The sequence below is a fragment of the Leptopilina boulardi genome, unplaced genomic scaffold (genome assembly GCF_019393585.1).
Source record: "Leptopilina boulardi isolate dan_hultmark-lab unplaced genomic scaffold, ZJU_Lbou_2.1 LbouV2_396, whole genome shotgun sequence".
NCBI lineage: Eukaryota > Metazoa > Arthropoda > Insecta > Hymenoptera > Figitidae > Leptopilina > Leptopilina boulardi.
Genome location: NW_026137969.1, coordinates 851,944 through 879,902, shown reverse-complemented (window position 1 = coordinate 879,902; position 27,959 = coordinate 851,944). Strand labels below are relative to the sequence as shown.

The 27,959-nt window shown below is 27.4% G+C and overlaps 1 protein-coding gene across 3 annotated transcripts; it reads left to right on the top strand.

The window, feature by feature from the left end:
- Nucleotides 1-24,366: 24,366 nt before the first annotated feature.
- Nucleotides 24,367-26,801, top strand: LOC127288789 (uncharacterized). 3 transcript variants are annotated; one of them, XR_007844087.1, is made up of 3 exons: nucleotides 24,367-25,315; nucleotides 26,028-26,107; nucleotides 26,196-26,801. XR_007844087.1 is itself a non-coding variant. In XM_051316443.1 (3 exons), the coding sequence occupies exons 2-3, from the start codon at nucleotides 26,215-26,217 to the stop codon at nucleotides 26,644-26,646; spliced, it is 345 nt and encodes a 114-aa protein (XP_051172400.1). In that variant the 5' UTR covers nucleotides 24,367-25,315; nucleotides 26,028-26,214; the 3' UTR covers nucleotides 26,647-26,801. The 3 variants fall into 3 exon arrangements, 2 of the variants coding, with proteins under 2 accessions (XP_051172400.1, XP_051172401.1); XM_051316443.1 differs by having other exon boundaries at nucleotides 26,028-26,356; nucleotides 26,444-26,801; XM_051316444.1 differs by having other exon boundaries at nucleotides 24,367-26,107; nucleotides 26,196-26,356; nucleotides 26,444-26,801.
- Nucleotides 26,802-27,959: the final 1,158 nt, after the last annotated feature.

Below are 27,959 nucleotides of genomic sequence, written 5' to 3'. Positions count from 1 at the left end.
TGAAACATTAAATTGAAAACCGTCAAAAGTTGAGATAAAAAAAATTGAAAAAAAATTATCGCGATTGAATTGAAAAATATACTGAATTTTTATACCCTCTCTCTTTGAATGAGTGACTCCTCTATATATACAGTTTGACATAAATTTTTTTTTTAATTACAGATTTCTATTGTTAAATGTAACATTTTTTTTTTTGCATATACATGCGGCTGAAATCGAAATTTTCTATAATATAAACGAATCTGGTTTGAAAAATTTCGATCAGCTGTCAATCTCCGGGAATCTGACCATCAATATATATTATAAATGTATATATATAGATAGATATGGTAAAAAGGTCCAATGAAACGTGCTCGAAAAAGTTTCAATTATTCCGCGCCCTCAACGGAAAATCATTTGAATCCCGAGGGTTTCAGTCACTCGTGAATTTTTTTTTCTTTTCTTTTTTTCTTTTTTTTTCATTGGATCACTATCTGCATTATTGTTGTCGGTTAGTTCCAATACATATATATATATATATATATATACATATATCGCGCGCAGTAAATAAATCCGTTGCTTTAATTTTTTTTTTCATTTTTTTCAATGGGGTATTATAACGAGGAAGATGAAACGAAGAAGAAGAAGAAAAAGTTCAAGAATTTGAGTTAAAAAAAAAAATATCCCCAACATTGATATTCTACTTATTCTTTAACAATATCGATTTAATTCGATGAGAAGAATTTTTATAAGTTTCATTAAAAAAAAGAGAAAAGAAAAAAAAAGTCTGATATACGTTAAAGATACGCGTGCAGTATTATAGATTATATATATAGTAATTTCCCGATCGTTGACGATAATATAGAAATGTCAATATTTGGAAAAAACCACAAAAGAAGTAAAAAAAAAGAAAAAAAAATTTAAAGGGTATTATTAAATAATAATAATCGCCTTTTTAGAAGTTTATCATAATATTTGCTGTAATTATAATCTAATGAATATTAATTACCAAACTCTATCTACTGTTTATGATAATTTAACTGGAGTTTATTGTTATAATCAAAATTTAACTTGAAATATTTCTTATCGCGTTTGACAATTATTAAATATACATTACATATAGACTAATACCAGAAATCAAAGAAATTTTTATGAGGTTAGTGAACCTATATGTGCGTATATAGATAATGCATTCATTTTTTTTTGTATGTTGCTAGGTAATTATATATAGTCGAAGATAATAAATTCTTATCAGCAAAACATGTTAAATACTAATAAACTCACTTTTTCACAATAAATGCTAATGTTCTGTAATTTATATATATATAGAGAGACAAACTATTTCTACAGAAAAATCAAGATAATATATAGTTTTTGTAAAATTAAAAATAATTTCTTACATCTCTTTTATGACTTTAAGGTGTTTTTTTAAAAAATACATTCAAAAATTTTGCTATAAACAAGGATTTTAACGGATTTAAATTGTGGATTTAAATTTCAACTATTTTAATTCAAGAAGAAATTATTTTTTTGATTTAGATTAATCAAAGCGGATTTATTTAGATTTAAATGGATTTAAACAGATTTAAGTGAATTTATATGGATTTTTATAGATTTAAATGGATTTATATCAATTTAAATGGATTTAATATAAATTTTTACTTTTTTTTATTTTGATTTAAATGGATTTAGATTAATTCAGACGGATTTATATAAAATTAAATGGATTTTTATGAATTTAAGTTGATTTAAATCGATTTAAATGGATTTAATATAAATTTAAATAATGTATTTAAACTTCAACAATTCTATTCAAGAAGAAATTAACTTTTTGATTTATATCTGTTCATTTTTATTCGGATTTAAATGGAGTTTGATAAATTCTTCCATATTTATATGGATTTAAATAGATTTAAACATATTTATAAGGATTTAATATAGATTTAAATTGCAAGAATTATAATTCAAAAAAAATTAATAATCGGATTTTTATTTTGTGCATTTAAATTTCAATTAAGTGGATTTAGATGAATTTGAATGGATTTTAGTAAATGAAAATGGTGTTAGATATGGATTTAAATAGATTATTATATTGATTTAAATGGATTTAATATAAATTTAAATAATGTATTTAAACGTCAACAATTTTATTTAAGAAGAAATTAATTTTTTTATTTATATCTGTGCATTTTTATTTGGATTTAAATGAATTTAGATTAATTTAAACAAATTTATAATTAAAATAGGATTTATGCGGATTTAAAATGGAATTATATGGATTTAAAAGATTTTAAATAGATTTAGATTAATTTATACGGACTTATTTGAATTAAAATGGATTTATATAGATTCAAATAATGGATTTAAATTCAAATTTAAGAATAAAATTTGAATATTCAATAGCCAAAAAAAAATTTGGAATTAAAAATGGATTAAAATATTTACAATACTGTTTTAGAGGGTTAAGAAATTTAATTGATTTTTACATGGATTTAAATTTGGATTTATATGTAAATATTTAAATTCAAATTTACATGGATTTCAAATTAATTTTACAAATTTTATTTTAACTTTAATAAAGCCTTTTACAATTAAATCTACACACATATATATATAGTACAAAAAAAGCCGAATTGGAATTTTATTTAATTTAAAAATTTTAAATCAAAAAATGACTTTTTTTAAATACCCTAAAAATTGGACTAATTTTATAATAGTTAGTTGGAAAAAAAATCACTTTTCAACTAATAAGTAGACTTTAAATACTTTGTTTTTATATATTCTATACATAGTTTAGTGAAAGCTGATCTATTTCCAAAGTGAATATAATATTATCTGCAGTTTGAGAAAATTCGGCCCAGTTCAGTACCAAATATATATATTGTATGTATAATAATGAAACCAATTTAACAAGAGAATTGAAAAATAATCTCTAAAAGTTACATAAAGTTAAAGTTGTAAAATGAAGGCAAATTTGCCTCACCGAAAAGAAAAAAAAAAAAAAAAAGAAGAAGAAAAGAAAAAAAAATCATAAATCACATGTAAATAATAATGGAAAAGTAAAGCGAAATGGAATAGAAAAAGGGGGCCACTGAAGAATATTGCGGGTAAGAAACATGAAGGCACTTAAAACTAAATATTTCGTTTACCTGATTATGTCCCCTCATAAAAATATAAATACAACATGTGTCTAAGTGAAAATGACCTAAAATTTTTGCCTGGGCGTGAGGGATCGAAATTTATTATATGCCTAACTTTTGTACAAAACTGGAGCATTTCCATATAATTGCTCGAATTTTAAGTCACTCATTTGAAGACCTTCGCCTTCTTATGACACACAATGAAATTCTCTTTCCTTATACAATATTTGCAAAATTCCAGTTTTTACCATCCCTCCTAATATTTTCGAATATATTGATATACTAGGCAATAGATTTTTCACTGAAAAGTATATTTATATACTTAAACCATTTTGCTTTTTCGAGATACTTTTGACTTTTAAAAGTCATATTATTATTTATAAATACGGGACCTCCAAAAACCCCCCAAAATCTGACAAGATACAATAAAATAAAACTAGGTCTTTGGGAGAATTTTTCGTTTATGAGTTTTTCACTTTTATTGCTCTATATATTCTTTTTGATAATCTATATATATATATATATATATATATATATATATATATATATATATATATATATATATACTTATCTGTGCAAAAGTAGAAAGTCAAAAATCATTTATTTCATTTTGTCGAATGGGACGTATAGATTATGTTCAAAAAGTCATTTTCATTTCATTAAATTTCATTTGTCATCATTATTTTTGAGCTGAATTTTTATTTCTTCGAATTAGTATTTTGCAGAATTTTCATTAAAAACGATTTTCTATATTAGAGAATTTTTATATAACCGAAAATTCACTTTACAGAATTTTTATTTGGCAGAATTTCTATTTGTCAGAATTTTTATTTGCTTGAATTTTCATTTAACATATAATAGGGAATTTTAAAGAATTTTTATTGGGTTGATTTTTATTGCATAGAATTTTCATTTTATTCTTTTAAATGAATTTTCATTTGTTCGAATTATTATTTGATATATATAATTTCCATAAAACCGATTTTTCTGCAGAATTTTTACTTAAGCAAAAAATCATTTAACAGAATTTATTCTAATTGATAGAATCGACAATCGATTTTGGCGCAATTTTTAAAATCAACCAATCAATCAGCGACCTTAAAAAATGAGAAAAGTAAAAAAATTTTTTTAGTTAAATCAGAGAAATTTTTATAAAATTTAGAATAGAAATTATTTTTTGACTTGTTTCGTTAATTTCATTAAAAAATGATTTAATTTTATTTTTATGGGTATTTTCCCTATATAGACGCTCTGAGTCAGCAATATATATAGCTCAATGACTTGCAAGAAATATATAAGAATGTGATTATAAAAAAAAGAAATGATAATTTTGAAAAAATTCACACGGAGAAAAAAAGTTAGCCATATTAGCTAAAATTTATCCATTTTAGCTAACCCTATTTGTTATTATATGGACAGCAATTTTCGTTAGCTAATACAGCTAAAAATTAGCTACTATAGCTAAAATAGTTTGCTGTAACAGCTAAATATTAGCTACTGTAGCTAAAAATTAGCTATCCATATAATAGCAAACTCATTTTTCTCCGTGCAGTTATCTATTTTTTTATGTATATTTCTACGTACAAATAATTATGTTAATTATATCGAGTATAAACTCTTATTTTTTAATGACTGGGATTTCCAACTTTTAAGTCATATTTACAAATATTATAATTAACACTTATATAGTTTCAAAACTTGATTTGATTTTAATAGGACATATTTTACAAAATTTTATTTATCACTAAAAAATTTTTTTACCATATATCTCATATATTATAAAAAGATTTCGCCTCTGTCTCCAGGATTGTACTATAACCATGTCAAAAACATATAGGTTCAAACGAACATAACCTTAAAAATCAAGGTCATATGACAAAAATGTAGCTTAAAACGAACATAGCCTTAAAAATCAAGGTCACATATCAAAATTGTAGGTTAAAACGAACATAACCTTTAAAATCAAGGTGATATGTCAAAATCATAAGTTTAAAGCGAACATAACCTCAAAAATCCACGTCGAGAGTAACCAACCAAAGACCTATGTTTTTTGACATGGTAACTACAAATATAGGTCTTAGGATGGTTACTCTTGACATGGAATGACCCATATATCTACCTATATTAGTATTAAAACGAACATAACCTCAAAATTCAAGGTCCTAGTTCTCCAGGATTTAAGGTCAGAGATCAAACATAACCTCAAAATTCTAGGGCATAGGTTTTCAGGATACATGGCCTTAGTTCAAACATAACCTCTAAATTCTAAAGAATAGGTCAAACACAACCTGAAAATTCAAGAACGTTGGTCAACCGTTGGGTTTGAGGCTAGACTTTAAAAGGTCATTTAGACCGAGAGAGCTGAAATTTAGCACAATTGTGTTTTTCCGCATTTAAATTCTATATATAGAAAAAAATAACAAAACTAATACGAAAAAAACTTGAATTTTAATTTCAAAAAAATGAGAATTTTTGAAAAAAATAAATCTATCTATATATATAATATAGCGTTTGCAATTTTTGTAACCTAAATATCTAAAATTTTAAAAAAATTGTTTTTTTTCTTGCTGAAAAAATTGGCAAGGGTTTCGCTGACAGAAAAAGAGGAAAAAAGTGTGTATATATATATAGAATATGTATAGACACACTTTCTCGCTCTCCTAGACCAGCTGGTATGGGTAAAAGTGAAGCATCTTTCGTTCTATTCGCACACCACATGTTCGACCAGTGTGGCGAACATATAGCCTGCAACAAATTAATGCAGAAAACGAGGGCCCTACTGTTATACCCGTATTATTAGGACTAGACTAGACAATCGAGACCCATCGGCCTTTGATAATTAGACGATTGGATAATAAGCTTCTCGTGCCTTTTATTCTCTTCATCAAAAAATTTACGCTCCTAAATATATATTTCCTAGGAGGAGAAGAAAGATCATTCTGTTTATAAAAATATATAAATTGTTTTCTTCATTATCGGCGAGACAAAAAAAAAAAAGATTTGAAAATAATTTTAGAAGCTAAAATTAAATAACAAAAATTATGGCATATTATATTCAAACGGTCATTTTGACCGAGGGAGTTGAAATTTGGCACAAATTTTATTTTTTAAATATTTTAAAAGTTTATATGAAAATAAAATAAATTATATTTTTAAACGCGGTAAATTTGACCGAGAGAGCTGAACTTTGGTACAAATTTTATTCGTTATATATTTGACAAGTCATAATCGCTTGAAAATCGTTATTTATTCCAGGTTTTTGGGGTCGCTGATTACGAATTTGATATCTAAATTGCGAAATTTTAAATGGTGTTTCCAATATGGCGGAATTTTTTTTGAAATTATTTAAATTCTGTTGAAAATTGTTACTGTAGGGTTTTCGGGGTCGCTGATTATGAATTTGATGTTTAAATTACAAAATTCAAAATGGCGGAGGAATAAAAAGAAAGTGATCGTATTTCCTTAAAAGTGGTCTCTCGGGAGTTTTTAGGATCGCTGATTACGAATTTGACATCTAAATAGCGAAATTCAAAATGGCGGATCCAATATATAGCGGAATTTTTTTAAATTGCTTAAATTTGGTTGAAATTTTTTACTTTGGAGTTTTGGGGTCACTGACTACGAATTTGACATTAGAATTGCAAAATTCAAAATGGCGGATCCAATATTTGTTTATTTCTTTTTTTTCGTCATAGAAAGGAAAAAATAAGAATTAAATTTATTTAAATAAATAACAAATGCATTCTTACATATATATATATATATATATATATGTTCTTACAAACGAAGAATTAAACATAATATGGCTATTGTATTAAATTCCCCCCCCCAAAAAAAAACCAAATGTTTTTCAAATATTCTTATATTTATATACAACCTATAACTATATATCTATACTTATGCCTTTATCCAAAATTGAAATAAAGCCTTAAAATACACATAGATGTTCCTTTAAAAAAGAATAATGTCACTTGTCCAGTGTGTTTAGTCAATTATATATATTTAGTGTATAAGGAAAATTGAGAGCGACACAATATTAAAGAGTTATATATTTGTATTTGTTGAGTTAAACGAGGCGTGAAGTTAAGTGCGGTTGGTCGGATTGTGCAGCTGCATTCAAAGGAAGAAGACAGTAGTATATATATATATATATATATATATATATATATATATATATATATATATATATATATATTGAAAGGAGAGTAAAAAAGGCCAAGGAAAGGGAAAAGAGTATATAGATGCTCTTAAAGAAGACTTGAAGCGAAAAAAGTGTCAGAGTGGATCCTTAAGGATAAATAGAACACCCGTTTCGCCGCATATATACATGCGTTTTAGAATTTAAACTTTTAAAATTCTTTGTCCCAATCAATAGTTCATATATATGTGTCCTTTTCAAGGATCAATTCTTAACGAGCAGTCTTCAAAAAAAGTTAGATTTTTGGCTCAATTTCGAATTTAAAAATTTTTAATATTTAATTTTTGATCCTTTTTTCATTAATTTATTAATTATTATTATTATATTATTTATACAATTATGTCAAGATTTCGCATTTACATAAGGTTTGACTGCTTTGACAAAATTTTTATTCTTAGAAAGCAAAAAAAAATTTTAGGTTAGAAATCTTGTGAATTAACAATAGTACCAACTATGTAACACAAAAATCCAGAGAATAGCGCTAAATTTAAAAATTATAATTTAAATAAAGTGACTATTTTAAAGAGAATAATATTAATATGAAAATTTAAATTTGTATATTATGTTTATAAATATTATTTTTTTTATTATTAATTAAACAATTTTTTTCTATTATTAGTTTTGTATATATACAAGATATAGGTATGAGTTGCACATACCTGTATATGAGAAAACTTTTTCTCTGACTGTCCAATTTGTCCTTTAAAAAAAAAAGTAGACCCTTGAGATATCTGCGAGGGGCCACCTACGCGAAGGATAGTGTGTGCGACTTAAAAAGCAAAGCCAATGATGTGAATCCACCCTTTTTCTGCAGGTACATTTTCCCTTCCGCCACCCAAGAAGGGGACATCACCTGTCTTTATGCTAATGCATATATATAGAAAAGGGAATCCTATTTTTTTTTTTACTCGAAATATACTTGCACTTGAGGGACGAGACCCCTCTGTGACAATAATATATATATATCAGGCTTAAGTCAACGCAACGGCTTTCAAAAGTTTATATAATAATTAAAATCTATTGTTTAACTTCCAAAAAAAGGAATTTTGTCCTTTTTTACATATATATATAAAGGCTTTTTACGTAAGTCACTTTTATATACAAATGGGTTTTCGCTTCATTTCTTTTATATTAATCAAATATTAAAAAACGAGATTTAGATTTTTTTTTATTAAATATTAATGGAAAAATTAAGATTTTTTTGGTATGAAAGCCGTAAATAGAAATCTGGCAAATATTGTATTTTAATTTAAAAGTATTAAATAATAATATAATATTAAATTAAAATACAATTAAATAAATATTAAAATACAAATTTTGTAAAATTATATTTTATTGTTTTATATTTTTCATCCTACATTAAGCCGAGATTGAACTTTTGGGTTTAATTTGATTTTCAATTCATTTTCACTACTTTTACTATAATTTCATTCTATTTTCACTCCAACTTCATTTCATTTTCACTACTTTCACTACAATTGCATTCTATTTTCATTCCAACTTCACTTTATTTTCACTACTTTACCTACACTTTCATTCTATTTTCACTCCAACTTCACTCCATTTTCACTTTAGTTTCATTCGATTTTCACTTCACTTTCACACTATTTTCACTTTATTTTCACTTCACTTTTACTGGATTTCACTCGACATTCACTTCACTTTCACTCCATCACTTTAAAGTGAATATAGTAAAAGTGGAGTGAAAGTGCAGTGAATGTCGAGTGAAAATCAAGTACAAGTGAAGTGAAAGTGAAGTGAAAATAGAATAAAAGTGTAATGAAAGTAATGAAAATTAAGTGAAAGTGAAGTGAAATTGAAGTGAAAATGGAGTGAAGTTGGAGTGAAAATAGAATGAAAGTATAGTTATAAAGTAGCGAAAATGAATTGAAAATCGAATAAAGTGAAGTGCAAATGAAGTGATAATCGAGTAAAAGTGAAGTGGAAGTGAAAGTGAAGTCAAGTTACAGAATCGCATCCCCTGCTTGGACTTTATTAAACCTACACCCAAAGAAAAGATTTCTTTGATTTAAAGAAACCAATTTCTTTGACTTGTTTTCTTTCATTCAAAATAAAATTTTCTTTGAAACAAAAAAAGTTTTTTAGTTTCAATGAAAATTTTTTTGATTCAAAGAAATTTTCTTTGAATAATGCAAGAAATTTGTGCATTAAATGAATGAAATTCTATAACATTGATATAGATGCATGGGTCAAAGAAACATATATTTAAATTATATAAAAAATTTCTTTGAAATGAAAATTATTTTTTTTTGTATTAATGATAATTGGTTTGAAACAAATAAATTTTCTTTGAATCAAAGAAAAATTTGTCAAAAAAATTGATTTCTTTTAATTAAAGATCTGAAGAAAGGGATCCTTAGAAGTAAATCACTTCAAGGTTATGTTTGTTTTATTATTTTCTTGATTGAAAAATTTTGTTTAATTATTGCAAATTAAAATCAGTGTTTATTAATATACTTTATAGTTGCGTATAATGACGACTTAAACATCAATGATTTATATATTATTGACAGTTGATCCTTTTTTTTGTATTTCCATTTCAAAAATTGCACGCACATAACCTATAATTTCTTGTTTCTAAGGTCCCTTTCTTCATATTGCGTCACACATATATTTTGCAAAAAAAAATTTGTAAATAGAAACAAAAATTTTATTCTTAATTTTTAAATATTTTTCTTTTTTTTTTTGTTGCAAAGGAGGGCAAAATGTTTATTTATTTATTCACATTATATAAGAGCTGTATATGATATTCTGCAAAGAATATGTTATTCTTAATTTTAAAATATACATATATACTTTCTTTTTGCAGAAAGACAAAAAAAAAAATATATATAATATATATATATATAAATTTTATTTTTCACCATTGACAAAAAAAATTCTAATGTCTTGATAATAAGAAATTTTTTCGCATTAAAAAATAAAAATCATAATATAAATTGCCCATAATAAAAATGCTTTTATTGTCAAGAATTAATCCACTTTTTTCTCAATTTTTAGTATATATATATATATATATAAGACAGATTTGATTTACAGCTAAAATAGACGTCGCGTGGACTGGATGCGAAATTGGTATATATATAGAAAAAAGGGGGAAAATAGGAAAAAAAGGAAAAAGAGGGGTGGGGGGCGATGTAACGATCCATCGTCAAGGGTAAGAGGGGGGTGAGGATAAAACAACCCCACGCGTTACGTGACTCTTTCTTTCTTTCACAATTTCCTATATATATATATATATATATATATACAGAACAGGAACAAATCCCCTCATTTTTGGATTTTCGGGTAAAAGTGCGGCATTGCAGAAGGGGGGTTGGGGGGGGTTAAGAAGGGTGGTAAAAGGGGAAAAGAGAGTTAAGGGTGAAATAAAAGGGGCAGGGGTGGCGAGTAATTTGAGGCGGGGTAACACATACATATATATGTGTAGTGACACATATTATATAGTATGTATATATATATTTTTTTGTATGTGTGTGTGTCTCATTCTGTGTCATGACGAACTGTAGAAAAAGTGATGTATATACCCTTCCATTCCCTATGACCGTGGTCCATATAACCAGTAACCACCCCCATTCGCATCCATCCACTCTACTTCCCTTTTTACAAACCCTCCTTGCACGAGGGTTGACCAACATTTTTCCATCTTTCTCGAGGGAGGGAGACTATAGACTTTTGGCCAAGCTGCTCTCTGCGCTCGCTAATTCGTTTCGGCATCAGAAAAAGTTCGATGGCGACTATAACTGCAATGATCATATATAGTTATGTGCGCGTGGAACATTGAGAAATTTATTCCAAGTCAAAAATTAGTCATACACTGGAAACTCTCAAGAGCGCTCTTCCCAAGAGCGGACGAACTATCAGCGCGGAGTGGTAAAGAGTGATGAAGGAAGAGATGGGCGGGATCAGAAACAGAAAGCAGGAGCGTCTGCTTTGAGTGTACCGTTACTTTGCAAGCAATTTTATTGGCTTATTTTAATTACTAAATTTTGAAAAAAATATTAATTATAAAATGACAACTTACAATACTTTACTGTAAAAACAAAATGTATTAATATTTATAATAATATGTAGAATGTATTTTGCTAAAAGCACTGGTAGTTCATTGTACGACCCTGAGTGTTTATAGTATTCCACGTTAAGGACATTTTTCCGTAGAGCGGACTAAGACTAATGCCGTACGCTCTTGGGAGTTTCCAGTGTATATATTTTTTTTTTGCGTATTCAAAATATTTCTTTTTAAATTGGGATCTGAAATCATAGGGAATTATGGGGAAACTAACCCCGTTGCGTCAGCCATCTTGATTTTTTATCTCTTTCTTCTACATATATTTTAAAAAGGATGAAACGAAAAATGGCTGACACAACGAGGTCGTCACCAGATGGCGTATCGCAGTATTTCAGATCCCAATTATGCCATCAACATTTTTTTGAATAATTTTTTTCTATTCCCGAATTTTTATTTCACGGAATTTTTTCATTTGTCCTATATATATAATTACTGTTTGACCAAATAATATTTATTTCACTGAACTTTTTCATTTGTCCTATAATTTCTGTTTGACCAAATTTTTATATGGGAATTTGCATTTGACCGAATTTTTAATTGACAAATATATATTTTTGTTTCACTACATAATTCGCAAAATATATATTTGACCAAATTTTCATTAAAATTGTCTGCTATTTGACCAAATTAACATTTAGCAAAATTTTTATATCGAATTTTCAATAAACGCTGTTTTAATGTTTGTCCTAATTCCTGTTTGACCAAATTTTTATTTGAACGAATTTCAGTTTGACCGAATTTGTAATTGACAATCAAATTTATTTCACATTATAAAATTGGTATTTGATCAAGTTTCTATTTCACCGAAATTTTCAGTTATAACTGAAATACGTTTTTCCTAATTCCTGTTTGACCAAATTTTTATTTGACCGCAAATTATGAATTTCATTTAATTGCTATTTGAATAATGAATTTAAATTTGGCAAAGTTTTTATTCTACCAAATTTCCATTTACACTTGTCCTAATTCCTTTTTGGACAAATTTTTAATTCATTGAATTTATATTTATACTAATTTATATATTTGTCCTAATTTCAGTTTGGTAAAATAAAAAATTAATAAATGACAATATTACATAAAATGAACATGATATTGTTAAATAAAAATTTGGTGAAAAAAATATAATATATAAAAATATAATATAAGTATTTTGTCAAATTAAAAATTGGGTCAACTCGGAATTTGCAGGGAAATGAAAATTTGGTCAAAATTAGTTAAAATGGTAATTCGGTAAAATAAATAATTTGTCAAATAACAATTCGGTAAAATTGTATAGTTTTTAGTAACACTATAATTATTGTAAAATGTTTACCAATATTTTATACCTTTTTTTTAAATCCATAACATATTAATTGTAACGGTAACGCGTTACTTTTTTCTGTAACGATAACTCAGTGTTTATTTCAGTAACATTATAATTCGTAACTGTTATATTGGTAATACGTTATATACTTTTCATTTAAATTCGTAACATAATAATTGTAACGGTAACGCGTTACTTTTTTTTCTGTAACGGTAACTCTTTGTTTATTTCAGTAATATAATTCGTAAATGTTATTAGTACTCCATTATACTTTTTTTCATTGTAAATTAATTTTAACGGTAACGCGTTACTTTTTTTATTATCCTAAACTTTTTATATAAGATGAATATAAAATGAAACGAATTTTTTTTCTCAACAAAAGTTGTAAAGTCAAAAAAAAAAAAGAAGAAGGAAATTTCCACTTGAAAGAAAAAAACATTGAAATGTTGACGCGCGGTGGCGGGAATATGTATATATACATATATATATGTGTGTGTTATATGCAAGAGAAAGGCGAGTAAAATCGGTCCTTGGACGTTAGGAGAGCCTAACAGAGCTGTCAATCGGGCGATAAATTGAATGGCAGACCTAAAACCACCCTGCGTATTCTGCAATACCTTTTACCCCCTTTTTCATCTGACGTATTTTTAAAGCCTCTCATACGAAACTGTGGAGGAGAAATTGCGCGCTTGCACGACAATAACGCCGTTTTAGCTGCGATTGACGTTCGATTCTCACACACACACACACCCATTTACATATATGCAATAGTCTCGCTATATACATATACATTTATATGTATGTCTGTAGATTTCCAAGAAAATTATCTTCTTTTTTCCTTGCCACAATTTTGTTTTTTAAATTCCAATTGTATACTTGAGGCATATATATATGTATATTTCAATGGAAAACATTTTTGCAAAATTTTTTGATTTACATTTTAAATGAATTTTATTTAATTGCATTTTAATTATATAATACATTAACTATACCTAATATTATCTTAAATTCACATTTTGAACAAATTTTTATTTAACAAAAATTTCTATCTCACCGAACTTCAAATATTTATAAACTGTAATAATTTAATACGTTCGGACAAATTTTTATTTCACCGAATTTACACATATGTCCTATAATTATACTGTTTGACCAAAATTTTTTATTTCTCCGAATTTCTATTTGACCAAATTTTTATTTAACAATATTATGTTCATTTTATGTAATATTGTCATTTATTAATTTTTTATTTTACCAAATTTCTATTAACACTAATTTTCACTTGTCCTAATTCCTGTTTGACCAAATTTTAAACTTCAACTGAATTTCAATTTGACCGAATTTTTATTTAATCAACTTTTTATTTTACCAAGTTTGCATTTATACAAATTTACATTTGTTGACTAATTCCTGTTTGATGAAATTTTTATTACGAAGCAAATTTACATTTAAACTATATTTTACATTCGTTCATTTTATATAATTTTATATCATTGCGAATTACTGTTTGACCTAATTTTATTTGACAATCGTATATTTATTTCACATAATTGTTATTTTATTTACTTTTTATTTCACAAAATTTCCATTTATATACAAATTTTAATTTTTCCTAATTCCTGTTTAAAAAAAAATTTTATTTCACCAAATTCTTAATTGGCAATCATCTTTATTTTATATAGTTGTTTTTTGACAATTTTTTATATTTTACCGAATTTTCATTTACATTAATTTACAACCCACTTGGAAAGATGCCCCGAAAAGTGTCCCCTGGAGGTTCTATCAGAATTCCACCGGAATTCCGGCGGAATTAGGACTCTAAAAATTTTGAAAAAAAATAATCGGAATTCCGTCGGAATCCCATCGGAATTTCTTTGGAACTTCGATGGAATTCCGACGGAATTACGTTGGAAGTTCCGGCGGAATTTTGATAGAACCTCCAGGGGGCACTCTCCGGGGAATCTTTCCAAGTGGGAATTGTCCTAATTCCTGTTTGACTAAATTCGGCTGCTAGGAAACTCGTCAGTGGAATTAAATTTTGTTCAAACTGAAATTAGGACAAATATATATAAATTAGTATAAATATAAATTCAATGAATTAAAAATTTGGCCAAAAAGGAATTAGGACAAGTGTAAATGGAAATTTGGTAAAATAAAAACTTTGCCAAATTTAAATTCATTATTCAAATAGCAATTAGATGAAATTCATAATTTGCGGTCAAACAGGAATTAGGTCAAACGTATTTCAGTTATAACTGAAAATTTCGGTGAAATAGAAACTTGATCAAACACCAATTTTATAATTTGAAATAAATTAGATTGTTAATTACAAATTCGCTCAAACTGAAATTCGTTCAAATAAAAATTTGGTCAAACAGGAATTAGGGCAAACATTAAAACAGCGTTTATTAAAAATTCGATATAAAAATTTTGCTAAATGTTAATTTGGTCAAATAGCAGACAATTTTAATGAAAATTTGGTCAAATATATATTTTGCGAATTATGTAGTGAAACAGAAATATATATATATATTTTTATTTGATCACAAATTTTTTCACATATGGAATAAAATTGTGTTAAATTATAAATTTTATTAAAAGAAAATCTGTATAATAATAAGAATTGATTTCGAAGAAATAAATCTGTTTACAAATTCCTTTATATAGTTTTTAAAAAAAATATATATAGGCATCTGTAATTTGGGGTTTTAGCTTAAATTTCCCTCAATGTTTTTTAAGACCTGCTTGTTCACAACTACACACATACATATATATATATATACTATATGTGTATATGTACACAATAGGTGTATATTTGTATATATATATATACGCAACCCCCTAAGATCCGTTGCGAAATCTGTCTTGAAATTTTATTGTCCGGTCTCTCTTGACCATCCAGGTGCGTGTTTCGGTCAACTGTTACATTTTCCGTTTTCTTTTAGCTTTACAAATTTCCTTGCCCCGTCTTTATTTTTCTTCTTTATATATATAAGGGGAGAGGGTGAACCTTCTTTTTACCGCATATATGCACACGGGTGAGATCCTTTTTCTATATGTATATATTTTTTTCAATTCTGAACGATACATATATATACATATACTTTTACGTTATATTTGGAAAAATTTTTCTGTAAACATCTCGGAGAATCATTGAAGCAGCATTGTCAGAAAAAAATGCGATAGTATCGATGGTTCGAAAAAAATAACGCAATGGGTCGCGTTCTTGGATTTAAGATATCTATATATATTCACCGCTGTCTGTAGGACTGTACTAACCATGTCAAAAATAAATAGGTTAAAACGAACATAACCTTAAAAATCAAGGTTATATGTCAAAAATGTAGGTTAAAACGAACATAACCTTTAAAATCAAGGTCATATGTCAAAAACATATAGATTAAAGCGAACATAACCTCAAAAATCTACGTTGAGCGTAACCAACTTAAGACCTATGTTTTTGACACGGTAAGTACAATATAGGTCTTAGGTTGGTAACTTTTGACATGGAATGACCCATATATATATACCTATATTAGTATTTTAGTTATGATTTTAACCTCAAACCCAGCGATGAAGTGACGTGGAATGTCCCATATATCTATACCTATATTCGTATTAAAACGAACATAACCTCAAAATTCAAGGTTCTAGGTCTCCAGAATTCAAGGTAACAGATCAAACATAACCTAAAAATTCAAGGGCATAGGTTTTTAGGATTCAAGGCCTTAGTTCAAACATAATCTCAAAATTCAAGGTCATAGATCAAACATAACCTCAAAATTCAAGATCATAGGTCAAACATAACCTTCAAATTACAGGACATATGTCATGAGACCGTTGGGGAGGATTTGAGGCTATGTTCGACAAACATATAACTTGAAATTCCCCGAACCAAGAAATGAACATAACCTCAAAATTTAGATAAAATTTTAATAATTTTAATACTTGCAAGTATTTAAAAAATTAATCATTAAAAGTGGAAAATAATGGGGGTTAATAAATAATAATAGTAATAATAATAAAAATATTAAAACTTGTAATTTTATAATTTTTCTATGTTTGAGATAAGTATTTATAATAATATAAATCGTCATTTATGCCGGAAGCATGGAGACTTTTTTCTTTTTAGTATATAAGTTTAAAGTGTGTATTATCTTGAAGATGTTGTCGCACGCGACCTTCAGCAACAGGCTGTTCATGTATTTCTTGTTCAAATGACGGTCTCATTCCTGCACCACCGAACTATATACGTATATATATACATATATAGATAGAATCCTGACGTAGCAAAACTCGTAGCTCGTGCCCCATACAAATGATTTTATGTTTTATTCCACATCTAAAAAAAAAGAAAAAAAAATTCTTAACCATCAGTGTTCCACAATATGTTCCTTTTAAATCTTCATTAAAGATTCTATTATATCACTATACATGTAATCTCATTTTTATTATATTTTTTTTGGGTCTTTTTATTCACATTTTTTTATTCCTTAATTAATTTTGTCTTTCTTAAAATTTAAAATATTGTCTAATACTTTGACCGAAATTTTATTGGCATATATATGACCTAATACTTATTTGGCCTAATTCTGCTTTGACCTAATTTTTATATATCCTAATTCTTATTTTGCCTAATTCTAATTTCGCCTAATTCTGCTTTGGCCAAATATTTAAGTGAACTAATATTCTTATTTTGAATAATTCTGCTTTGACCTAATGTTTATATATCCTAATTCTTATATTTTGCCTAGTTCTTATTTGGTCTATTTCTGCTTTGGCCAAATATTTAAATAACCTCATTCTGCTTTGGTCAAATATTTATGTAACCTAATTCTTATTTCGCATAATTGTGCTTTGATCTAATCTTTATATTTCCTAATTCTTATTTCACCTAATTCTTATTTGGCCTAATTCTTACTTTGCCTAATTCTTATTTCGCCTAATTTCCATTTAACCTATATACTTCTTATTTTATCCAATAATCATTATTTTTTAAACATAAACATATTGTATAAATTTTTTAAAAAATCTCCAACACTATTTCCTTATTTTTCCAAATTTCTATATTTTGAAAAAATAATTTGTTTGTTTTAATTTTTCTCTCTTATTTTTATTTATTGATGCGCTTACTCATTACGTCTCCTCTTCGCGAATATGGAAAAGGGGAGAAAAATTTAAGTATATATATATAAAAGAGCGAAGACGTCATATTTTATTTCTAGATTTTAGAATTTGTATCGCGCGTATACATATAGAGGAACTTTGATCAGATTTTTTTTCTACCCTTGATTATTCTTCTTGGAAGCAGGTATATTATATGTATATGTTGCTGACACGCTCGGGCGGTCAAACTTAATCATGTTTATGCAATATAAGAACGACTCGTGCCGAGGGTATTCGAAATTTTTTTTTCTCTCTCCCTCTCTCTCTCTCTCTGTCATTCTGTCTCTTGTTATATGTCCGCTCAAGATTCGGATTTCGACGGGTATAGCCGCGAATAGCAGATTTCATAGAGCGTATACTTTTTTTTTAAATACATTTCAACCCCTAGGATTAAAATTATATAAAAGTCCTTCACATCTGCCTATATATATGCCTATATATAAGATTCTTTTTATCATATATGAAAAAATAAATAAGGAAAATTTGCAAAGGAAAACGATGAAGAAAGAATGAAATAATAATAATAATAATAATAATAATAATAATAGTAATCATATTTCCATACGAAGGCGCTGAAAATTTCACCAAATTTAAATTGGATTAAATAAAAATTGTCCTAATTCATAGTTGTCATAAATATTTAATTTTTACAATTCTTATTTGGCCTAATTTGAATTTAATAATCTAATTCTTCTTTTCCTTAAACTTTAATTTAATCTAATTCTTGTTTAATTTAATTCTCATATTTGGCACGCAAATCTTTCTTTGTAACCTAATTTCAATTTTACCTAATCGTCATTTGACCTAATTCTTATGTGGACCAACTTCTATTTGACCTAATTTTTATTTAACCTAATTTTCATTAGATCTAATTCGTATTTGGCCCTAATAGTTAAATAACCTAATTTTTATTGTGCCTAATTCTCATTTGGCCTAATTTGGATTTAATCTAATTCTTCTTTGCCCTAAAATTTAATTTAATCTAATTCTCGTTTGAACTAATCGTCATTTGACACAAATCTTTATATAATCTAATTCTAATTTGACCTAATTGTTATTTAACCTAATTTTGCATTGACCTAATCTTTATATATCCTAATTCTTCTTTTGTCTATAGTTCTTATTTAGCCTAATTCTGCTTTGGCCTAAATTTTAAAAAACCTAATTCTTATTTGGTCTAATTCTGATTTAGCTTAATATTTAAATAATCGAATTCTTATTTTGACTAATTCTTATTTGGCCTAATTCTGCTATGGACAAATATTTAAATAACGTCATTCTTCTTTGGCCTAATATTTAATTCTTATTTATCATAATTCTGCTTTGGCCTAATATTTAAATAACTTAATTTTTATTTGGAATTATTCTGCTTTGACCTAGTCTTTTTTATAGCCTAATTCTTATTTGGTCTAATTTTTATCTGATCGAATTCTTATTTGCGGCCCTGATAGTTAAATAACCTAAATTCTCATTTAATTCTAATTTGTTTTTAATTTAATTATTCTTATTTGCCCTAAACTTCCCTAAATAACAAATCTTTCATTTAATTTTTTTAAAAATTAAATTCAATAGTTCTAATTCGTAACCCTTTTAGTTCAACTCAACGACACATATATAAATACCCGCGTGCGGACATACCTTGTATTTTTATAATTATGCATCAAGCTCTCTGAGCACTGGTTCGTGATAGGATAAAGTACACAAAGGGGCGTGGCTCTGCCACCATATTTAAGTTTAACCCTTTCACTGTTGCCTTCCCATTTTTCCATGGTAACGGAATAAGGGGACGAAAGTATATATATATATGAAGTTAAAGGGACAAGAAAAATTCTTCGCACTGATTTGACATACATTGGTCATATTTTTTAATTTAACCTAAATTCTAATATGGCCTAATTTAGGTCTTATTTTTATATAACCTAATATTTCTATGGCCTCTAATTCCTATTGGTCCTGTGGTTTTTATAAAACCTATAATTCTTCTATGGTCTTATTCGTCTTGGGCCAAGAACGAATTAGGTTAAAAAAAAATTAGGCCACATATAAGAATTAGGTTGTATTAAGATTAGGTCAAAAACGTAATAAAAAAACGTAACGTTAAAAGAATATTAGGCCACATATAGGAATTAGGACGTATTAAGATTAGGCCAAAAACGAATTAGGTTACAGAAATATTAGGCCACATATATAGGAATTAGGCTATATGAAGATTAGGTCAAAAATATATTAGGTTAAAAAATATTAGGCCACGTATAGGAATTAGGCCGTATTAAGATTAGGTCAAAAACGTATTAGGTTTAAAAAAATATTAGGCCCCATATAAAGGAATTAGACCTATTAAGATTGGATTAAAAAACGAATTAGATATTAATATTTTGCTATTATTTTGTAACTAATTCGAAAATTTAAAAAATCACTAATTCAATTATTTTATATAGTGAATTTTTTTTTTTTACTAATACAGATTAAAAAAGAAATATCCGATTTTGTACTTCCACCATTCAACTTTTCAATACTATAAAGAATAGAAGAATAAATTTTCCAATGATATTGGAAATTATGCCCTCTTTTAAAACGTGATCAACAATAAATTGGCGAATATATAAATTTGAAAAAAAAGTGATGAGTTAATTTGAAATGCAACATATGTTTCTCTTTTTTTTGGGTGAAAATCGTTAACAGCGTGCAGAATACAATAGAATGAGAAATGGAAAATTATGTGAAGCCAAAGGCGCCATGCCGAGGCACGAAGTTGCGTATAAAATGCCGTGTCTCTCTTTTACTTTTTTTTTTTGTTAAGTGTGCGACGTGGGCGATTTTATGTTATACCGACAATGGCACAAAGAGATCTTTTTTTTTTTTTGCTCACGTGACTGACACCTGTCCAAAGTGTGAAGCGTGTGCCGCTGATATACGCAACTGTGTGTCTACTGCTTTATTAGTTGCGAGAGATAAAATGATAAATACACGCACGCACGCGTTGAAAAACAGGACGTTGCACGTTAACGGAAAAGCTGTATTTGTATCTCAATAAATGGCACGAAGAATAAAAGATTTTTAGGATATATATTTTTAAGATATAACAGCTCTTTGCCAAACAATGATCCATTATTATATTTCACTTTTATATCCTACAAAATGAGATTAACGCCTCTATGTTCATTATTATATATGATACAGATGTTATTTTGTCATTGAATTTATTTTAAAATCCGCATATTTATCGACGATTTTTTTCCTATTCAGTCGGTAATGTAAAATTTTAACTAAAAATTTGTAATTTTCGATAATTAATAGTTGTGGCATTTAGTTTTGACCTAAAATTGATGAATGGTATCAAAAAATTTTAAAAATGACTCATAATTTTCGAAAAACTTGTCGTAAGATGTGAAATTTTGAATGAGATAATTACAGTTATTTTTAATAATCATATAAGAAAGAAGATAATTGTGAATTTGAATTTTTAATACGGGATAACTAGAATTATGATATATGAATATTGAAAGGAAGATGGTAAAAAACACAAATTTCGAATTATTAGAATTATCCGGAAAAAGAAGTATAATTAGAATTTCAAACGGAATAATTATTATCATATAATCAAAAATAAATAATCTATTAGAATAAAAATAAAAGTAGAAATAGAATAATTGAATAGTAATTCAATTAATGAATCAAGTAGAATTAGAAGTATCATTGAAATTATCAAAAAGTGGTGGGAGATATAATTAATTTCTAATCCGAGACGTTTAGAATAAATAAAATTGAAATTATCCGGAAGAATTTAAAGAATTCAATTTCGCGATTCAGAGATTTAGAATCATCATTATGGATTATCAGGAAGATTCTGAAACATTGATTTTTATGTATGCGGGAGAATAATTATCTTTGAAATTTTCAGGAAAAAGAAGAGGAATTCGAATTTCGATAAGGAGAATTGTAATTGTATAATTATTAAGTAGAAGGAGAAATTCGAATTTCGAATAGAAGAATTAGACTTATATATCATTGCAATTATTAAGGAAAATAGCAAAGGAATTTAAATTTTTAATGACTGAATTAAAATTATATCATCAGAATTCGAAAATGGAGAATTAGAATTATCATTTGGAATTGTAATTATTAGGAATGAGGAGAAATTTAAATTTCGAATAGGAGAATTAGAAGAGTATTTTTAATTAACAGGATAAAGGAAAAATGCGAATTTGAAAAAGGAATAGTTGAATTATATGATTGGAATTATCACTCTCTTAATTTGAATCAGTGAAATTTCACTGGTGAAATAGCTAGAAGTCGGTTACTGAATCATTTAGTGAAATTTTCACGGAAAATCAGTCATATATAACTGATTTCCAGTGAAAATTTTACTAAATAAATCAGTCAATCTGTTTTACCCATTACCGATAATACAGATTGACTGAATCATTTAGTGAAATTTTTACTGGAAATCAGTGATATATGACTGATTTTCAGTGAAAATTTCACTAAATGATTCAGTAACCGACTTCTAGCTATTTCACCAGTGAAATTTCACTGATTCATAGGGAAATGCGAAATAAGGATTTCGAATTTCGAATAGAAGAATTAGAATTATATATCATTGTAATTATTAAGGAAAAGCAAAGGAATATTTAAATTTTGAATGAGTGCATTAAAATTATATCATTGGAATTCAAATTTCGAAAATGGAGAATTAGAATTATCATTTGGAATTGTAATTATTAAGCGCAGAAGGAGAAATTTAAAATTTGAATAGGAGAATTAGAACAGTAATTATAATTAACAGGATGAATGAAAAATGCGAATAGAAATCATCAATACCTCTTTTATTTTTAAATTAAATATTGTCTTATATGTCCAATATAAAAAATAGTTGTAAATTATTTGAATTTTAATTATCAAAGAGAAGAGAATAATTACTCTTCCTTTTTTCGGGGAGAATTCTCAAAAAAGAAATGAGAAACGAGCTAATAAATTACGCAAATTAAAGTAAAGGACAAGAGATTTCCTGGTAGTAGAGAAGAGCGTCGTCAGCGACAAGAGATAGCCACCCTCGATATATTTATTTTTTTTAAAGCGAAACTCGTTCTTATACTAAGTGCCGGTGCCAGTTGAAAGTACGCGAAAGAGAGAAAGAGAAGAACTTTTTTCTCCCTTTTACTCTGTCGCGCAAGCTTAAGCCAGAGGCGCTGCAAGAATTAATTATTTAGGGGACAGAAATGGCGCTGTTCTTCTGACCCCCCTTCTCATCCCACTCCCTTCTTACTCTTTCTCCTCCTTCTTTCTCTCTCGATTTTCCTTTTTCTTTTCTTTTTGCATCGCGCGTTCGTTTTCTTTTTCGCCCCCGCGCGCAAGAATATAAGCTCCGTATAGCTTGGATCGAGCCTAGCCCAGGGGCAACGCATGGCAACGATATAATTATATGGTGCGGGTATATAGATGGGATGAGTTGAGGGGTCTTCGGGGTTGGAGCAGCCGTGTGGCATAAAGGGGCTTCAAGTATTCATGTTTTCATTACGAAGGTCTCTGCTTCTCTCTCTCTCTCTTTTCTGTCTCTATATCGCCGCGCGTTGGTAAAGAGATTTTGCCATTTCTTCCTCCTCCCCCTCCTTCTCTCGCACCAAGTGTGCCAAGCAATTACTCTCTCTCTTTCACTCTCTTCTCTTTAAAAAATAATCCCCCTTTGAAAACACCACTCAACTCGCGCGCTTCTTATGGTACCCTTCTTTTTTTTTATATGTAATTATTAAATTACACTTGCAGACTAGTTTGCTTATTATGAAAATACACCTGCCGGCAAAGGAATTATAAAATTGTTGTATAAAGAGAAAATTTTTCATACGGATGCATATCCATTTCCTTAATTTAAAAAAAATTTTCGATCAATTAGGAAAATGAGATTTGAATATGTATATTGGTTTGATATAATAAAATGTTTACAGTAAAATGAATATTATATATAGTCAATTGTACAGTTTTAGTGCAACAATTTTGATAAGATTAATTTCCACCCTCGATTGAATTGAGAAAGGAGAAATGATGAGATTGAGGAGAGATTTGATTATCAAATGAGAAAATTAGAATAATGGAATATAGATTAATTATGTCATTGGAACTACATACATAGGAAAGGAGTAATTATCGGAAAAAAATGAAGGAGAAATATACGAATTGAAGTATTAGAATTATCTTTTTAATTATCATGATGAAGAGGAGAAATTCGAATTGAATGAGAAAATTAACAATGCCATTATTAGAAATAAGAAATTCGATTTTCGAAAGAATTGTATAATTTATAGAGAATATTATCAATGGAATTATTAGCAGGAAGTAGAGGAAATAGAATTTTTGATGGGAGAATTAAATGTATATCAGAATAATAAAAAGAAAAGTAATTTCTAATGGGAGAATTATTAAAATTGTCAGGAAGAAGTGGTAGATTTCGAAATTTGAATAATATAAGATTTTATAATTAGCGCAATTCTACACGGAGAAAACAGGGTAATAAAAACAAAGTAAAAAATGATAGGGAGTTTGGTATAATTCTTTGACAGCATGGGAAAAATACTCGAATTCTATGCAAAAAGGAAATTTTGTATATAAAAAGAGTAAAAAATTATATATGGAAATTAAAAATAACTATGCTTACATAGTAGAAACTCTAACTTTGAAAATTTACTTGACGTTGATATCACAATTTGCGTTACACTTTGAGAAATTTAAAATGCTTGATGTGATTTTGTGCTTCTTAAATTTAACAATTTTAATTATACATACTTTCGTATAAAATGCGGTTTACAAACAATAAAATATTATAGAAAATAAAGTAAACAGTCCGAAATAAAGAGGAAAAAGTCAAACCCATAATGCTACAAAATGCATGTAGTTTAAACAATTATTTCCAGAGTAAGTAAATGAAGATTTGCAGTGCATTGCTTGAGAAAGTGCTTTGCAGCATGGGAATATTTGCTCGTCAGGTAGGCGCTTATCCCCCATGTTTTTGAAGTAAGTTTCCCTAGATAGATCTATCGAAAAATGTCTTTATATTAAGTACTTTGTGTGAAATAAAACATAGTAAAAATAATTTTTCTCTTAACAATTTTCACGATTATGAAAAAGATTAAATGTACTTCCGAAAGTATATTTCACATGTTGTATAAAGCAGTAAATATTTTAACCTATCTGGGTATTTTTACAAAAAGAATATAAATATATACTTCTTTTGAACTTATTTTTACCCAAAAATTTCTTGAAAAATCATTATGAAATAGGGAAAATTTGATATGTTTAAATAAAAACGTTTTGTGCATCCTGTAACGACGCAGCGTCCATGACGCGTCACTAGTTGTGATCGACATCTCAAGACGACAGCATCCATGTAGTTTTTGTGAAGTGAGAAATATTTATTATAATCTTCCTTCCGGTGAATTAATTTCAAGGTAAGAGAATATTATTTCATTATAATGCCAAACAATTTTATTTTAATATTTTCGAAAAATCTCGATAGCGTCGCTTTGCTTAATTCTCCCTGTCCCAATAGAAGCGTCTTAACCATTGATGCAGGGTCGGCTTCAGGCAAAATAGTAAAATTCAAAGCCTTAAAGCTTGCCCTGTTGACCGTTTCTCTTTTCCGTCCTTGTCTAACTCAAATGCTTCTATAAAGCAACGTAAACTTTAGAGAAGGACAAAATTAATTTATAATAATTTTAATATTTATGCAAGGTATTTCCTTGTACATAATTAAGTGATTTGAAGATTTTAGTAAACCTTCCTACCGAGGGGGAATTTACTAGTTAAAAACGTGTACACTTGACTATCGGTATTACACCTCATATTACCCTTATTACTAAGTATTACACGTTATTACAGAGTATTACACATTATTACGGAGATATTACAGAGTTTTTTGCGTTATTACAGCACCGTAATAACGCATTATTACACGGTATTACACGTTATTTCACAAGTATTACAGAAAAAGTGTACACTTGACTGCCTGAGTAAATTCCGCCTTGCTTCCTACTCTATAACCAACTCACCAACCAACTCCAACTCTACAACCAACCAAAAGCAACTTTAGTTACGTGCTGCTTATTTAATCCATCCATTTAAATATTTATTAATAATTTAATTGAAATTTCAAATTTACAGCTGATTGAATACTTGAAAAATAACGCCATTACTATTTCAAAAAATATAGATGTCTTGGTTTAAATGCTGATCCAGATTTGGTAAATGTGTTTTTTATATCTTATTAACACATTTTTGGTAACATAGGTTTTATTAATAGATACTAATACTTAATTTCTTTATAAACAGATAAACATTGAATTCAACTATGCGTATTTTTCCAAATAAGGGAAATAATTTGTTCCACATTTGGAAAGATATTCGCCAGGATATTGCACTTTTGCTAAGAAGCAAATTGAAAAGTAATGAAGACAAAGAGTCAATTTACAATATTGAAGAATTGTCAGAAGGTACATTTTCTAAAATACAAAATAAATAAATTAATTCCCTATGCTTATAATATTGTTTTTTTAACAGAATTTTGTTTCATTTTACAGAGCAACAAGATGCAGTGGTTCTTTACTTACTGCCGAAGCTTATAAGACCATCATTTTCGAAATACGGAGAATATCCAAGGGCCAAAAAATCAGACAAGTACAGCGATTCATCTGAAAATACTTCAAAATCTACGTGCAATGATATACAAGAATCGTTTATTTATGTTTTCGAAATATTTTTGAAATATATAGAGAATTTATAAAAATTGTATGTCTTATTTATTTTAAACTTCATTTATTAGAACTATTTAATATTATTAAAATTGTCGTTTCAGATTATTTATGAATAATATAATCCATAATTATTAATTATCAGAGTTTTTGATATTTTGAGAATTAGAAGTGAACAAATATTAATTAAAATTAATATTTTTATAATATTAATTCCTAAAAAATGATTATTATAATATGTAAAATTAAATTTTTAATAAAAAATTAATACAAATATTATAATTTTCTCATTAAAAAATAACTAAACTCTCTGCATAAAGTCATTTTCAAAAAGTATTAATACATATGAAAAAATAGTTTTATATCCTTCTAAACAGAGCAAAAATTCCCATGCTCATAGTATAAGATGATTTCTTGATGGCACTGACAGGTAGTGTTGGATAGCTACCGCTACTTTCTAACATCACAAAAATTCCCATGCTCACGGTATAAGATGCTCTACTCGACGGTACTAACAGCTATTATTGTGTAGACGCCGCTACTTTCTAACATCACGAAAATTCCCATGCTCACGGTATAAGATGCTCTACTTGACGGCATTAAAAACTAGTAAAGGATAGCTTATAGTTCTCACTACCAAAATTAAAATTCCCATTCCGCACTGGTTTTCATGATATGTAGGATAAGATATTTTGTTTTGCAGTCTACAAAGTTATACTATGTTTTAATATATTTACAACTATAAGCACTTCTGAAAATTTGTAAACCAATATATAGGATAATATAGTATTTTAAAAATTATATTTTGCTAAAAATGACGAGTTGTCACCACCTTGCCATTAATAATATAAATTTTTCCCATGATTTCAAGCAAAAGTTCCAAGAAATTTTTCTCCGTGTAAATTGTATTTCCTTTGCTTTTTCGTTAATAATTATAATGATTTAGTTATAATTCCCAAAATTCGAATTTCTCCACCTTTTTAATAATTCTTTACTCCCATTCGTATTTCACATTTCTGTGCGTTGCTTTCTTGTAATTTCATTAATAATTCTAATTTCCTTAATCATAATTGGAATTCTTCAGCTATTTCACAATAATTCCAATAATAATTCTAATTCTCCCTTTCGAAATTCCAAATCCTGTATTTCTTTCCGGCAATTTCTATATGCCAATTTCAATAATAATTAATTCAAAATTATAATAGTATATGTAAATTATCATATTGATAATTATTTTAAAATTCAGAAATCAAAATTTGTTTGAATAACATAAATTTTTTATGAAATTTGTTTCCAAGCTAATTTTCATGAGCTTGCAAAGGATATATAATATTATAAGGAATTA

What these genes read in the sequence shown, in the direction of transcription:
- LOC127288789 (XM_051316443.1), top strand. Translation starts at nt 26,215, where the DNA reads ATGCGTATTTTTCCAAATAAGGGAAATAATTTGTTCCACATTTGGAAA. An exon ending in TATTGAAGAATTGTCAGAAG is followed by an intron (nt 26,357 to 26,443) that starts GTACATTTTCTA and finishes TTCATTTTACAG; the next exon opens with AGCAACAAGATGCAGTGGTT.